The sequence below is a fragment of the Aethalodelphis obliquidens genome, unplaced genomic scaffold (genome assembly GCF_003676395.1).
Source record: "Aethalodelphis obliquidens isolate GAN/ISIS:26980383/991018 unplaced genomic scaffold, ASM367639v1 scaffold114, whole genome shotgun sequence".
In the NCBI taxonomy this organism is placed as follows: Eukaryota; Metazoa; Chordata; class Mammalia; order Artiodactyla; family Delphinidae; genus Aethalodelphis; species Aethalodelphis obliquidens.
In genome coordinates, this window is record NW_020838058.1 from 434,493 (window position 1) to 451,513 (window position 17,021).

Genomic DNA, 17,021 nt, shown 5'->3' on the forward strand with positions numbered 1-17,021 from the left:
ATATATATACATACATACATATGTATATATATGTATATATATATATATACATATATATATGGTTTTGCCATTCTCTTTTTCAAAAAGGAAGCACAAACCACAAATCTCTGTACTTTCTTTTCTGTTTTGTCACCTATAGGAAATGTTTATTCAATAGTAAGTCAGGAAAAATGGAAAAATGACAGTAACCCACTAATTAACAAAGAAAATGTAGCTTACCCACCTGGCAGTCTCTGGTTATTATGTTTACTCTTTTATTTTACGTCTTTAACTTTAGGGAATTATGCAAAAAAGAAAGTACATTTCTCTCTCCCCTCTCCCTGCTTCCCCAGCTTTCACTATTGTTTAATATTTTAGGTCTTAAAAGATATCTATCTAATAACAAAAATGCCAAATAACCTTCTACTACTTTCTTTAAATCACAATTTGCACAGCCAGCTTGGTCTCTTTCAAAGGTCCTTGTCTTGTGGTCATTTAGCTGGCCAGCCCTAGAACGGACATAATATATCAATCTTAAACTAGACCCATATTTAATCATTCTATACTCTTCAAGATTCTTTTCTTGCTCAGTGTGAAACTCCAAAGTCTGAATCCCCCCTCATTATCTGGCTGTTGCCAAGTTGGTATACTTGGTGTTGACAGATGCCAACTTTCTGACCTCATATGTATCCTATTGAGGATAATTATCACAAGGGATCTCACCATATGCAGGTTTCTTTGCTTGCTTTATCATCTCTACTTTGCATCAAAATGCAAACTTCCAAACAGATAACTTAGATATCTCTTGACCTTTTCATTTACTCTTATTTCTTCAGCAACTTAGGAAATAAGTCAAATGCAAAGAAATCCAAAATCACTAATCTATACCTCAGTGACCAAAACAACAGTGAATGTTTTGCATCTCTAAAAATTTGATGTAAAAAAAGAATTCTAAAAGGGGGTGCTCTTCTTCTGCTTGATTTCTCAGGGTTTAGACCCTGATGGATGTTCAGGAAGAGGGGAAACTTATGCATAATTTGCTCACATGGTGAAGATCTCCATGATATAAAATAGCTCCTATGTAATAGAAATTTAGAAATTGTTAGAAGTTGAGGACCTTACGAGACTTTCATGAAGTCTGTAAAATAAGGCCAAACATCAATGCCCTGAAATTTTGTCTTCTCCCTATCCCTATATTAAAAACTAACCTCATCTTTCTCCCCTCCACACCCCCACCAACCCCCAGAAAACTATTTAAGTGAGCTGCAATGTAAAGATTGTAGCCTTTCCCCTTATCTTCTTGGCTCTCACCAAGTTCTCATGTCCAGGGCCATGACCGGGTCAGTTAGTCTGGGCCATTTCCCCCCATTTTTTTTTTTTTTTTGCAGCAATCAAACCTTTTCTCCTTGTTTTTGGAATTCCGTGCTCTATCATTTCTAGGAGGTCTTTCCCATTCCTCCCTTCAGTCAATTTAAAAAAGAGTTTATTTCAGTTTGCCTATGTGTGGTTTCCATATTTGCCCTAGTTTTTTTTTTTTTTTTTTTTTTTTTTCTCTTTCCCCCACCGTACACAGAGAATGTTGGAGGAGGGTAACATTTCATTCATTGGTTTTACACTTGGGAGCAAATCTAGTCAGAATGTGAAAGTGCTGTTCAGAAAGGAAACCACCAATTGAGGCCTCCATATTCCAGAAATCTCATGTATACACTGAGTGGAAAAATATTTAACTTTTAAAAATTCTGTGACTTTATTTTATGAAGCTGCATCAATAACCACAATGCTGATTATCTGTAATTCAACACGTTTACATTGAGGCTCCTTTAAAAAAAAGGCTGAGAACAATTTGCTAAAATGTTACCCATGTGCATCACCTCCTCCTCCACATTGTTTTAGTGTGAAATTATATAGGTGAGCCTTGGGGAATGCCCCATTTTTGAGGGGGACAGGTGTCTGCCATCATCAGGAAAACAATATTTAAATGTAAATATGTATAAAATTAAGGCACTGCTACTTTGAATAGCCCCATAACCTCAAGGTTAATATTTAGCTTTCCCCAAAGCAAGCAGGCCACTGCCCTGTACTACAGTTGCCTGGTGATCATTCCAGCACGGTGCATGCTTATTCCCTTTAGAGAGTCCAGGGGCCCTTTGCATTCAAGAGAGGGTGCAAGTGAAATGCCAATCTAAAACGGGAACTTGAAAAACGGATTTGGGTGGGATCCAATATCTGCCAGAAACCAGATGCCAATGAAATAAACGGTGCTGCTAAAATAATAAGTCTACTAATAACGACGGCGATAATAACTCACCAATCAATTACAACTCTGGAGGAAAGCTGGGCATTTGGGAAAAGGAGAATCCGCAAACGAAAACCACGAGAAAAAGCTAAATCTGGTTAGCAAGTGAGCGCAATACATTTTATTTTTTAAATTGGGGGGTGCAGAATTCAGTTCTTCCCCAAGCGGCGTCGAGTTCTTTAGCTCCAGCAATACTAAATCAGGACCAGTGCCCTGGCAGAGTAAGAAGGTTTTAGAAAGTGCTATTAGAAAGTGAGACTTCAACGCTTGAATTTTCTGGCCCGCTGGCACCTAGAAGGAAAGGTCACGCTGAGAGTGGGCATCTCTTCTGGCAAAAGAAGAAGCAAACGACGGGGCGGCAGGGTGACAGAGAGGCGTGCTTTCAGGAAGCCACGCGTCGTCGCGCTCTTTGGCCTCTCCTTGGGCCCCGCTAGGACAAGTACCCGAGCGCCGCTAGACCAAACGGGCCACATTTAGAACAGGTCCCGCTGTTTGTGGCCCGCACCAACCTACTGCCACCTCTTCCCACCATCCCTCTTCCCCCGGCCCTTTGCCTTTCCGTGAGTTTGGAGCAACCCGGGTACCCAGGGGGCGCCTTTCCCGCAAGCCCACTCCCGGGGCCCCCTCCTGCAGTCGCGGTCTTATCGAAGTCCTGGCCTAGCCAGGCTTTCGGACGTCTGTCCCCTCCATCGATGCTCAGAACTCGCAGAAGAGAGCACTTCGGGGGTGACGGGCGTCCTCTACTCACCGGCAAGTGGCCCAGATCCGTGACCTCCTTGTCCCTCCAACCCCCAGGTCCCGCCATGACTTCGAGCGGAACCGGAGCGGGTGACTGAGTTAGGCACGCTCGGGGAGTCTGAGGTGGAAGCGGACAGAAGTCGAAGGAGGAGAAGGGAAAGGGAAAGGGCCGGGGAAGGCAACGGGGACCAGGGTTTGCGGCGTGGGAGAAAGAGGAGGGGAATGTGGAGGGAAAAGAGCGAGGAGTGGAGGGAAGCCGGAGTTTGAGAGGCGGGAAAACGAGTCTGGCTAAGGCGAGAGAAGAGTCTGAGCGTCCGTCCCGGAGACCAAGGAGTGAGAAGGGTGCTCCGAGGGCGAGAGCGCAGCGTCTGTCCCGGCAGAGTGCGCCTCTTTCAGGGTGGGGAGGGGGGCGGTGCAAGGAGGGGGCCCGGGAGCAGCTCGAAGGGGATTGGTGCAGCGTCACGTCGCCAGGTGGGCAGCCCCGCGGCGGGGAGGCGGGCGAGGGGGCCACTGGCCGAGAGAGGTGCTGAAGGACTATAACGGTTTGCGAGCCGGCCCCCGGCGCCCGCCCCCTCCCACGTCCACCGCTGAGCCCGCCGCCCCCGCCCCCGCTGGCGAGTGTTCCACAGGAAACTTTTTCGAGGCAGCTGCCAGCCCCGGAAAACCGGTCCCGCTCCGCGCCGCTCCCAGTCTGGGCCCCACAGCTCTGCAGTCCAAACAGCCCGCGCCCTCACCTCTCCACGAAACACTTGTGACTTTTCTAGTTGTCTATTTTCTCTTTCTGCTCCTCTAATTTTATTGCTCCATTTATTGCAAAGACCCATCAAGATAGATAAGGAAATGACTTACCACTGGGTTAGGGATCAGACCTAGGCGAGCCCCTGTGCGGGCGGGGCGGGGAGAAAACACCAAGTGCGCCGCAGGGCTACCACAGCTTGGTCTTCGAAGCCACTAGCCTAGGGCAGCGCAGCGTGGACAGGGCCGCTGCGAAGTCCCCTCGAGGGGGTCTACATCTCTTCTAGCCCCGGGCTAGTTGGTACTAGGCTCGGGCTGCCCAGTCGGAACCGCACCTGTTCACAGGTGCTGGGAGTTAAGAGAGACTGAGTCTCAGAAGCCCTGGTTACCCCGGGTCCTAAGTTTGCAGTTCGCCGCGTTCGCAAAGCGCAGAGAAAGTTCCTGCGTCCTTCCCAGTCTCCAGCTCTTGGGCCGGGTTTCATTCATTCGCTCCTTTGTTGCAGAACATTTCCGGGTGCCCAGGCTGTTCGCCTCCGTTTCCCCACAAAGCGCAGGAGGTCCGATACACGGTTTAAAAGAATCTGACAGAGGCGATTTAACCTTGAGAGGTAAGGCACCTCTTGAAGAGTTTATGGGAAAGGGAGATGGTGTGTACGACTAACCGCATTCTAAGCTCTTGCACTGCAAAGAACTTTAGAAAACGTCCCAAAGCTGCTTACTTTCTCTGGAGCTCATCGACTGCATTCGCGCACCCGCACTCCGGAGTCAGAACGCGATGTGGGGGGTTGTTTCCGGTTTCTTTCTTTTTTAAGTAAAAAATTTCTACCTCCTCTAGGAAGATTTACAGGAATAATTCTTCCCACAGACCTGGAGCTCACCATTTCTGACCCTGGCTTCTAACTTTTGTTATTATTTTCTTTATATATTGGTGGATTTTGTTTATTTCGTGTCTGTTTCAACTTCCGAGTTTGACCCCTTTACATTCCTTAACCTCCGAACCTCAGTGAGTTCTGTAATCGCCACAGTCTGAAGAACCCGGTCTCGCTAAATAAAGAAAATTCTCTGTGAACGGGTGCGGGAAAACCAACTGCCGCCTCCCCCCAAAAAGAGACTCGGATGTTCTGGATCGAATTTTCGTGTTAATTCAAATATGATGTAAACCAAGCAAATTTTATTTTCCAAGAATTCAAATCTTGACAACTCCACCGCACAAAATCTTGCCTTTTTAAAATACAGTTTAAGCATTCCTGAATGATCAGAAAAACTCTTCTAGATCTTGCTAAATATTAATCTGAAAATAACATTTCATAGCTACAGCTGGGCAGGTGAACTAATTAATAGAAAGTTACACTTTTTAATACATATCTAGGTTTTAGAAATCAAGAGAGTCAAGAAATACAACATTTAAAGGAAATCTGAAGAGAATCTTTGCTAAAGGGAAGAAGTGTTGAGACTTTTTTTTTTTAACAATGCAGTTTGCTGACGGTAGGGTGTGGGGAAATGCCCCGTGGCCCCCGATGGCAGAGAGTGTTTTAGCCTGTCTAAGGGGACAAGTCCAGACCAGGCAAAAGAATCCAAGCTAGATCGTTGGGCTCTCTAGTTGCAAGGCTCCGTGGGAGGCTAGCGGCTTCTTGACTCCATGGGGATTAGCCGCATCGCCGGGTGGAACCCCCGTGGTAGGGGGAGGGGAAGCTAGGTGTTTGATCAGAACTTGACAGACAACCTACACATTTTTAAAGTTATTATTATTTTCAAGGAAAAAAGAGTTATGGAAGAGCGTGGAAACTTTGCCTTGTAAGCTGCCATTATGGGGATTTTTGTGGCCAGTTTGGGGAAGGTCAGCCCGGCTAACCGACCAGAAGGCAAATAGATGGCCCCCAAGCATGAGGCTGAGACAAACCCTGAAGTAGGGCACTTGTTTTCCAACTTCAGGACTTCTTTTCCCCTCACCCCACAGCCATCACTTCCCCTTCTCCCTTCCAAAGTGTTTTTTCTCTCTTTATTTCCTGACCTCAAACTGCGTGAAAATAACCCTAGTCAATCCAGAGTCTGGGAACTTGTCAGATTGTATTTTACCCAGAAATAATTTCTTTGCCAACACTTTATGTCCCATATTTATTCCATCCATTTCTCCTCCAATCCATTCTGTTATCTTAAGGCCCTGTGCACTTTGTAACTTTTGATTGTTGTTATTTTTTTAATAGCTAAAATTTATTGAGTACTTGCTATATGTTCTGGACAAAGTGTTTTGTATATAATTATCTCATTTAATTTTGTCAAAAATTCTTCCAGCTTTTAAATTATCTCTGTTTTATAGGCAAGGAAGTTGAGGCACAGAGAGATGAAGTAACTTTCCTAAAGCCTCACAGCTAGTAATTGGAGGAGCCTGGCTTCCAATTCAGGCAGTCTGACTCCAGAACCCACTTGTCAATGACTGTTGAAGGGCCGGTGCATATTTTGAGACTGTGTGAAGAGGAGCCAAATTCAAAAAAGCTTCAGGGTAAGTGAGATCAGATGACATTAGCTAGGCCCCTGAATATCCAGTTCCCCTTTCCCCGCTTTCGGCCTGCAAGCCCTCCTAACAGAAATAACAAGGGCTTTATAAGAAGTAATGGAACCCAGCTATACCCCAAGAGTAGCCAGTGACTTGCCTGTGCAGAGAGTACCAAGTGGATCACCTCACAGGGAAAAATCATGGATTTCAAGCTTAAGAAACTTCCAGAGAAAAAACCCAGCAATTTTCAATGCTTAGAAAATATTAAAATCCATTCCTATTCCTTCTAGAGAGTTTTTTGGCTGAAAAGAAACCTTATTCAGTGGAGGCTTGAAGGAGGCTGTGTTTGTGAGCAATCGTGCTTAGCAGACCTGAGACGCTAAATGGCAAGGTTACAGCCAGTTAGCTCAGTTGGTAAGAGTACTGCAGACATGGTGCCAAGGGTATGGGTTTGATCCTCCAGAGGGCCAGTGTGCATCTCTCTACTCTTTGGCCTTTGATAGCACCTCACCTCTGGCCAGCCAGTGATGCTTTCATCTTTGTATACAAAGAATTGCATATTTGTTTTTTCATGTAAATTGCTAATTGCCATAATCTGGAGAAATTATACTGTAAGAGCATGTGTGTGTTATGAAAAATACAGATTCAAAAGATTCTAGGCTGCTTTTTCTTCTTTTTTCATTTATACATTTATAACTGGTAATATATATCTTAATCAACACTAAAAATGAATCTCATAAAATGCTTTATTACACATCTGTTAAGCATTTAAACACACAAAATGGTCTGCCATTTATTGTTTTTCCTCCATTCTGACACCTTGGGTATGAAAATGAGTGTCTTGTAAACTTCTGTTAGGACAAGTTTGCAGCCTACATTACTGATCCTTAGTGGGAATAGCAGAATTAGGTTACACAGCAATCTTCTTGACAAGATACTTTGCACATTTGTGATTGTAAATACTCAAGGTCCAATATCTCCCAGTATACATGTGAATGGCTGGGGCAGCCTATCGTTAAAAGTCTCAGGATTCCTCTTTGAGGGAGGAACCTCCTTTGGGAACCATTGGGCTAAAGGACCTTCTTATGGTTTTCATTCTTCTTTTTGGAGACAACTTTGAAACTGTAGGATTTCTGCCACAGTCCCCAACACTCTTGCCACTGATTCTTTGGATTTTTCCTATGTGTCAATCTTCTGGGGACAAAGCAAAAAAAAACACCTGATGTTTCTCAGGCTAAAGGTCATGAAATGTGCCTTCTGACCATAGTTTGCAAAGCTTCTGTCACTTGTCATGGAATGCTCTTAAGCTCGGCATGATTTGAGCTATGCTTGTTTCTAAAATGAGGCCCTAGAAATCTGATCCCAGCTGAACATGGGTCTTGTCGCTATTGAAAACTGGAATGCTACTCTAAAAAAAGACAATTGTTTTATAAAGAGACCTAAAACAGGGAAATTAAAACCAAAAGTCAGTTGAATTTCTGAAGTTAGCCATGGGGCTTCCTTTTTTCTCACTCTTTTCCCTCTTTGAAGGCCATACCATCCTAGTCCTGGAATTCCCAACCCAAGAACTTCAGGCTAGCCAGCCTCCCTCCCTTAGCACAAACACATATAGGAACACATCTACCAGGATGGTAATGAAGCTTATGCTTCAAGATACCTCACTTGCACTTCTAAGGTCCTGGGAGTAGTACTAGTAATTCTGCATTGGCAATTTTATATTCTGTTTTGAAGTGGGCTCCCAAAATTATAGAAGCTTAAGATCCAACAGAACTTGGATTTGGCCCTGAATGCATAATGTATAAAGAACATAGTAAAGTTGAAGTATGTGTGTGTGTGTGTTTAATCTCCATAATATTACTGAGACTTAAAAAAGTGAGTTGCAATTAGCAATCCACAACTAGAGTGTGTGTATTTTGAAAAGACAGAAAAATAAAAGGAGGAAGAGAGAAATAGCACGGAAGTTTAAGAAATTAAACATTTACGTAGAAAGGAATACATTACATAAGTAGGATGGATATCCTTTGAATTGAGGATTAAAAGGAAAGAGAAAATGGAAGTGATATTGTTATGAGAGTGTGCTATAGACTGATGACAGGAAATATATGGGCAATGCTTTCCTAAATCTAGGTCACAGCACTGCCACTGGGGGAGGAGGTAATAATGATAGCATATTTTTAATGTCTTATATTATTGTATTAGAAAATATCAACTCATTGTAATGTCAAACAACTCAAAGTTGAATGCAGAAAAAGGTAACAGTCTCTACCTTCTCTATCCAATCACATACTACCACCACAGCCCCCTCCCCCAAGTTGTTAACAATTTGGTGTACGCCATTCTCGATGACAATAAACTTTAGGAAAACACACACACATGGCATTCTCTCCTTATTCTTTTGTTCCCTTATTTTTTAATTTATTTCTCAAGAAGTAGGATTCTTGTTCATGGCTCTGTCTTGTAGAGAGCAACACATACACGCACAAATACACACAGAATCAAGAATGTCCTGAGAGAACATTACTTCAACAAAAAAATATTGTGGTACACTACACAATAGTGTTGGAAAAGAGAGAAAATTGATAAAGTACTCAGCTGTTGTGCTGAGGGGCAAATCTCTAGGCTCAGAAAAATGACAGACTTAAAATTTTTTTTAAAACCCTACATATGTGATTATGGTGATCTTCAGAATATAATAGAAGTGCTGCAAATTTGAAAACAGGCAAAATTCCAATTTTCAAAACAGAACAAAAAGATAGATTCCAGAAACTATAGACCAGTAAACTTGATATTGGTTCTAAGGGAATTCTCACAGAATATTATATAGATGGCTCCTACGAGGTACTTCCCAGGAGCAAGCAGGGATACATTAATAAGGTACCATGACAAATCACCTCATATTTTATTTTGAATGATGTGACATCAACCTTCAAGGTAACCCCCAGTGAACCAGGCATCTTGTCATTCATGACATGACCTTATGTGGTATCCTCCCACAATTAATGAGGGCTGACCTGTGTGGCCAATAGAATATGGATGAAGTGCTAATGTATGACTTATAAAGCTAGGTCATAAAAGACATTGAAGCTTCTACCTAGGTGTCTCAGATTGCTTGATCTGGTGGAAGCCATTTGCCAGGGTTTGAAGACATTGAAGCAGCCCTGTGGTGAGACCTACATGGAGAAGAACTGAGACCTGTGGACAACATCCAATACCATCTTGACAATTATGTAATGAGTTACATTGGAAGTGAATTTCCCAGCCCCATTCAAGCCTTAAGATGATAGCACTCACAGGTAACATCTGACTGCAACTTCATGACAGACCCTGAACTAAGCCACTCCTAAATTCCTAACCCATAGAAAACATGAGAGATAAGAAAAGATGAAATTTTTACACCGCTAAATTTTGGGATGAATTGTTACAAAGCAATAAATAACTAGTCAGATGAGTTGCTCACCAAGTAGACCAGGATACTACTATAGTCAATTTATTTTTATTTCAGTAAAGAATCTTATAATATCCTCTTAGACTAGATAGGCAAATGTGGGATGGAAAAAGCACAGAAGGGCATGATTAGATGAACAAAACAGTTGACCAATGAATCAATAGCAAATTGAAGAGAATTTGTGATACTGATATAAGGTTATGCTGAGCATAATGAAATATATATTCTGGAGTAGCACTGTTCAGTAGAACTTCTGTGGTGGTAAAAATGTTCAATATCTGCACTGTTAATTAAGTATGATAGCCTCTAGAAGCATGTGGCTGATTACTTGAAATGTGACTATTACAACTTAGTAATTGAATTTTAAATTTAATTTAATTTTAATTGAGGTAACTTTAAATTTATTTATACAGTGCATAATTTATACAGTGTATAATTTAAAATTATACAATGGCTAGAGGCCACTATACTGGACAGTGCAACTCTCTATGATTTAAGAAATAAGGTTTGTTAAAATTAGTGGAAAAATAAATAGAATCCTAAGGAGAGTAACTCTAAAAGGAATGTGATACAGATTTTCTATCCTTGTCTTGGTTTTCAACTTATTTATCAATGTTTTAGGTGACAACATGAAAGACATGCATATAACTTTTGTTGATGAACCCAAACTGTGAAGAATTATTAATATATAGGTTGACCACCTCAAGGCTGAGCAAGAAGGGAGTAGAGCTAAGGAAGTGATTGGGCTGAGACATAAGGTAGTCTTTAGGGTTAATTCAAGGGAAAGGGTCCCAAGGTCAGAATAGGGTAGAGAAGACAAGCAATAAATTGGCCATAGGTTTGGGAGGCAGTGAAGCAGATAAGCTGAGAAGATAAAACTAGAGATGAGACTGGAGCTGCCAGGAAGCTAGAATGATGAATGAGCAGGGGGTTAGGAAAGGGAGGCAGGGGGCAAACTGAAATGCAGCAAAGAATAAGCACAAGTGAAGGCCCATTCTGCTGGCTTTTGGCTGTCTTGTTCCTCTGGTTGTTTTTGCTTATGGCATTTTGCATTCCCTCTGGGCATGGACTAGAGCATTAAAGTAGCAGAGGCATTCTGTAGAGAATCGGACTGTGCAAGAACCTAGAATTATTGGCCTAAACCAACCAGGTGACATTTTACAGATATAAGTGTGAATTTTTGCATCTTGGTTTGAAAAACAAATAATCAATTCCATAAGAACAAGAAGGGGAGAAACAACTTTAAAAGGTAACGTTAATCTAGTATTGCAGTGATACCAGAAAGACCAGTAAGATAACCAAATCAAGGACAATTTTTAAAATTGTACCCAGGTAAAGACACCAGAAGAGGGCTGATTGTTTCAGAATATTATATTTAAACAAATTAAATATTCTCCAAACTAGGGAAAATGAATAATGGTTAATAATTTAGAAATTGTGACATTTGGAAATGTTGAGGTACTGGTGATGTACAGCCTTTTGAGGAGAAGGCTTAGGGAGATGGAGTAGCTATCTTCACATATTTTTAATGGGAAGTCATAATAAAGAGGGATCAGTGGATAGATGTTCCAAGAAGGTAAAACATTTAGCAATTTAAAGAACATTCTAATAGTTGTCACTATAAAGAATTAGCTGCTTTATGAAGGAAAGAACTCTCTCTAAGTGGAAATATTTCAGGAGGAGACTACCCTGGATCATCTTCCCTGGATTTGTACAAAGAACTCATGGATTAGAAGGTAGATTGAACTAAAGCAACCCTAAATCCTTTCCAATTCTGAGAAACTGCAACTACTGTTCTTTCCCCCTATGTATTGTGGTATCTGGCTATTCACTCAGAAGTCATTGCTATTCTGTTTCCAACTTAGGGACATGTACTATCCTTAAGTCACACCCATGAAACTACATTTTATATAAAGTCACAGAACAAATGCTACACTTGGTTAGAATTCAAAGACATAACTAGCTATTTTTATATGTGGAGCAAGTGCCAAGCAATGCAAACATTGCCACCCCTCCTTCCCTCTCCCTTTAGCCTCCTCCTGATCCTAGGCGTTACCACACAAAGTGCACTCTCAATCACAATCTGCAAGTATGTACTTCCATTTCTTCTGTTTTTCTCTTTGCAGTATTCAAACATTAAAGAGGGTCTTTAAGGACAGGTTTTTGTGTGTGTATGTGTGTGTGTTGGGGGGGTAGTGTGTTACTTCTGGGAATGTATGACTATGCTACTCTCCCAACCATAATTTAGGGAACAAATCCAATCAATTATTCCTCTTATAGTGCTTCCAAGAAGAATCTGTGAGAGTGGTACATGCCCTACATGATATACATTCTCATCCAAGGAGGATACTGAAAGCACAGTGATAGTATTCTTTAATATTTTTCCATTTACAATAACCATACATACTTGCTGTAACAAGTCAAGTCATATATGGATGTGTAAAAAAAAAGTTAATAATCGCTTCTTCTCCCATCTCACATCATTGAGATAATCAGTGTTAATAGTCTGGGTTTCATCTTTCCATACTTTTATCTTTTCTCATAAAAATATGCAAGCATAATATATTTTCCTCTATTTTTTAAGTGAGAAGATAAGATTGTACTATATATATCACTCAGCAACTTGTTTTATTTCACTTAATATTTTATACACAGCAAAGCATATAGATCTAACTTACTGTTTTAAGCGTGTCAGTAAAAGACTGTTAGCTTTGATCACATAAAAACTAAAATAATTCAATGGACCTGGAAAAATATTTGTAATATATATGACCAAAAAATTCTTAATCTCACTAATAGGCAAGGAGCTATTAAAAATTGATAGAGAAAAAAGTCTCTCCAATGGAAAAATGGGCAAAAGCTATGAATAGGCAATTCACAGAAGAAGAAATACAAGTAACGAATAAATATATAAAAACTTGCTCTACTTCATAGTAGTCAGGGAAAATTAAATCCAGAGAAAAAGGATATTTCATTAAAATTATGAAACTAATAAAACTTTATTGTAAAAAAGGGTAACAGTAAAACTATGAAATAAAAGTATATAAAGTAAAGAATAATAATCTCATCTTCACCTTTGCAGTCTCACTTTCCGTGAGTTAACAGTATTTACTATTTACCACACAATTCTCCATTCTTTTACAAACCTAAACAAACCCATAACAAAGGCTATGCTTTTACATTATTTTTTTCTTTTTAAATTTTATTGAAGTATAGCTAACTTAAAATATTATTTTAGTTTCAGGTGTATGACATAGTGATTAGACATTTATATACAATATGAATTGATCACCACAATATATAGTAATGATCTGTCACCACACAAAGTTATTACAATATTATTGACTATTCTCTATGCTGTACATTACATCCCAGTGACTTATTTATTTTACAACTGGAAGTTTGTACTTCTTAATCCTTTTCATCGATTTCACCCAACCCCTCAAACTCCTCCTCTCTAAAGACCATCAGTTTTTTCCTGTTTCTATGGGTCTGTTTCTGTTTTGTTTGTTAATTTGTTTTGCTTTTTAGATTCCACATATAAGTGAAGTAGTATGGTATTTTTCTTCCTCTGACTGACTTATTTTATTTAGCATAACACCCTCTTAGTCTATCCATGTTGTTGCAAATGGCACAATTTCATTCTTCTTTATGACTGAATAATATTCCATTATATATATATATACACACATATATATGTATATGTATATATATATATATATATATATATATATATACACATACACATATCACATCTTCTTTACCATTCATCTGTTGATGGACACTTAGGTTGCTCCCACATCTTGGCTATTGTAAATAATGCTGGAATGAACATAGGGGTGTATGTGTATACATATATATATGTATATATTTATATATATATATATATGTATATATATATATATTCTAATTAGTGTTTTAATTTTATTCTGATAAATGCCCACAAATGGAATTTCTGGATCATATGGTAGTTCTATTTTTAATTTTATGAGGAACCTTCATGCTCTTTTGCATAGTGATTTTACCAATTTTCATTCCTATCAACAGTGCACATGGGTTCCCCTGTCCTCACCAACATATGTTAGTCCTAGCCTTTTAGATAGTAGCCATTCTGACAGGTGTGAGTTGATATCTCATGGTGGTTTTGATTTGCATTTCCTTGATGATTTGTGATGTTCAGTATCTTTTCATGTACGTGTTAGCCATCTGTATGTTTTCTTTGGAAAAATATAGATCTTCTGCCCATTTTTAATCAGACTGCTTTTTTCTTTGATATTGAGTTGTATGAGCTTGTAATATGTTTTGATATTATCACCTTATCAGATATGTGATTTGCAAATATTTTCTCCCATTCCATAGGTTGCCTTTAAATTTTGTTGATTGTTTACTTTGCTGTGCAAAAGCTTTTTAGTTTTATATAATCTCATTTGTTTATTTTTGCTTTTGTTCCCCTTGCCTGAGGAAACAGATCCAAAAAAGTATTGCTAAGATCGATGTCAAAGAGCATATTTCCTATGCTTTATTCAAGGAGTTTTATAGTTTCAGGTATTATATTTATGTCTTTAATCCATTTTGGGGTGGTGTTTGTTTGTTTAGGGAATAAAAATGTGGTCCAAAAAAAAAGTGGTCCACTTTCATTCTTTTGCATGTAGCTGTCCAGTTTTCCCAGCACCATTTATTGAAGAGACTGTCTTTTCCCCACTGTATATTCATAGCCCTTTGAAGGGACTGTCTTTTCCCCACTGTATATTCATAGCCCCTTTGTTGTAAATTAATTGACCTTGTAAGCATAGGTTTGTTTCTGGGCTCTCTTTTCTGTTCCACTGATCTGTGTATTTGTTTTTGTTTTGGTGTCAGTACCATACAGTTCTGATCACTATACCTTTGTAATAAAGTTTGAAATCAGGGAACATAAAACCTCCAGCTTTGTTCTTCTTCTTAAGACTGCATTGGCTATTCAGGTTTATTTTTGTGTGTGTGGTTCCATACAAATTTTAAGATTGTTCCAGTTCTGTAAAAAATGCCATTGGGATTTTGATAGGGATTGCATTGAATCTGTAGATTGCTTTGCATAGTATGAACATTTTAACAATATTCATTCTTAAAATCCATGAGCACAGTGTATATTTCCATTTGTTTGTGTCATCTTCTATTTCTTTCATCAATGCCTTATAGTTTCCAGAGTACAGGTCTTTCACTTCCTAGATTAAATTTATTCCTAGGTATTTTATTCTTTTTGATGCAATTGTAAATAGGATTGTTTTCTTACTTTCTCTTTCTGATAGTTTGCTATTAGTGTATAGAAATGCAAATGATTCTGTTTATTGACTTTGTAACTACAACTTTACTGAATTTATTTATAGGATATAACAGTTTTTGGTGGAGTCTTTAGAGTTTTCTTATATAGTGTCATGTTATGTGCAAGTAGTGACAGTTTTACTTCTTCCTTTCCAATTTGGCTGGCTTTATATCTCTTTTTTGGTGTGATTACTGTGGCTAGGACTTCCAATACTATGTTGAATAAAAGTGGCAAAAGTGTGAATCCTTGACTTGTTGCTGATTTTAGAGGAAAAATTTTCAGCTTGTCATTGTTGAGTATTATGTTAGCTGTGGATTGGTCATATATGGCCTTTACTATGCTGAGGAATGTTCCCGCTATACCCATTTTGTTGAAAGTTTTTAACATAAATGGATGTTGAATTTCGTCAAATGCTTTTTCTGCATCTATTGCGATGATCATATGATTTTTATACATTGTTAACATAGTGTATCATGTTTGCTGATTTATGGATATTGAAACAACCTTGTATCACTGGAATAAATCCCACTTGAACATGGTGTATGATCCTTTTAATGTATTGTTGAATTGTGCTTCCTAATAATTTGTTGAGGACTTTTGCATCTATGTTCATCAGGGATATTGGCCTGTAATTTTCTTCTTTGTAATGTCTTTATCTGGCCTTTGTTTCAGAGTAATGCTAGCCTCATAAAATAAATTTGGAAACATTTCTTCCTGTTTATTTTTTTGAAATAATTTGAGGATAGATATTAATTCTTTAAATATTTGGTAGAATTCACCTGTGATGCCCTGGACTTTTGTTTGTTGGGAGCTTTTTGATTACTGATTCAATTGCATTACTAGTAATCAGTCTGTTCATATTTTCTACTTTTTCCTGATTCAGTCTTGGAAGATTTTATGTTTATAGGACTTTATCCATTTATTCTTGGTTGTCTAATATTTTGGTGTGTAGTTGTTCATCGTTATCTCTTATGATACTTTGTTCTTCTGTGGTATATGTTGTAACTTCTCCTTTTGCATTTTTGATTTCATTTATTTGGACCCTGTCTCTTTTTCTCTTGATGAATCTAGCTAAAGGTTTATCAATTTTGTTTATCTTTTCAAAGAAGCAGCCATGAGTTTCATTGATCTTTTCTATTGCTGATTTTTTTTAATCTCTATTTTATTTCCACTATGATCTTTGTCATTTCCTTCTTTCTACTAACTTTGGGCTTCGCTTGTTCTTCTTTTCCTAGTTCCTTTAAATGTAAACTTAGATTATTTGAGATTTTTCCTGAGGTAGGCCTGTATCACTGTAAACTTCCCTCTTAGAACTGCTTTTGCTGTGTCCCATAGCTTTTGGAATATTGTGTTTCCATTTTCATTTGTCTATAGGTATTTATTGATTTCCTCTTTGATTTCTTCAATGACACATTGGTCATTTAGTAGCATGCTGTTTAGACTCCAGGTGTTTGCATTTTCTTCAGTTTCTTTCTTGTAATTAATTTCTAGTCTTACCTCGTTGTGGTTGGAAAAAATGCTTGATATGATTTCAATCTTCTTAAATTTGAGACGTTTTGTGACCTCACATGTGATCTATCCTGGAAAATATTCCATGTACACTTGAAAAAAATGTGTATTCTTCTATTTTGGGGTGGAACGTGTTACATATATCTACTAAGTTTATCTGGTCTAATGTATCATTTAAGGTCAATGTTTCCTTACTAATTTTTTTTTTTTTGGACTGGATGATTTATCCACTGATTTTTTCTTTTTTCGGTACGCGGGCCTCTCACTACTGTGGCCTCTCACGTTGCGGAGCACAGGCTCTGGACAAGCAGGCTCAGCGGCCATGGCTCACAGGCCCAGCCGCTACGTGGCATGTGGGATCTTCCCGGACCGGGGCACGAACCCGTGTGCCCTGCATCGGCAGGCGGACTCTCAACCACTGCGCCACCAGGGAAGCCCCCACTGATGTTTTATAAGTAGGGTGTTAAAATGCCCTAATATTATTGTATTACTCTCAATTTCTCTCTTTATGTATTTGCTTTATGTA

General features: G+C 39.1%; 1 protein-coding gene across 1 annotated transcript in view; it reads right to left on the reverse strand.

Annotated features, from left to right (window-relative positions):
• The window catches only part of NRK (Nik related kinase), a 167,380-nt gene extending 164,010 nt beyond the window's left edge, over window positions 1-3,370 (reverse strand). Inside the window, exon 1 of the mRNA XM_027097516.1 lies at window positions 3,024-3,370. Within this exon, the coding sequence (XP_026953317.1) occupies window positions 3,024-3,080 (57 nt within the window). The 5' untranslated portion in view covers window positions 3,081-3,370. The remainder of the gene's footprint in view (window positions 1-3,023) is intronic.
• Window positions 3,371-17,021: the final 13,651 nt, after the last annotated feature.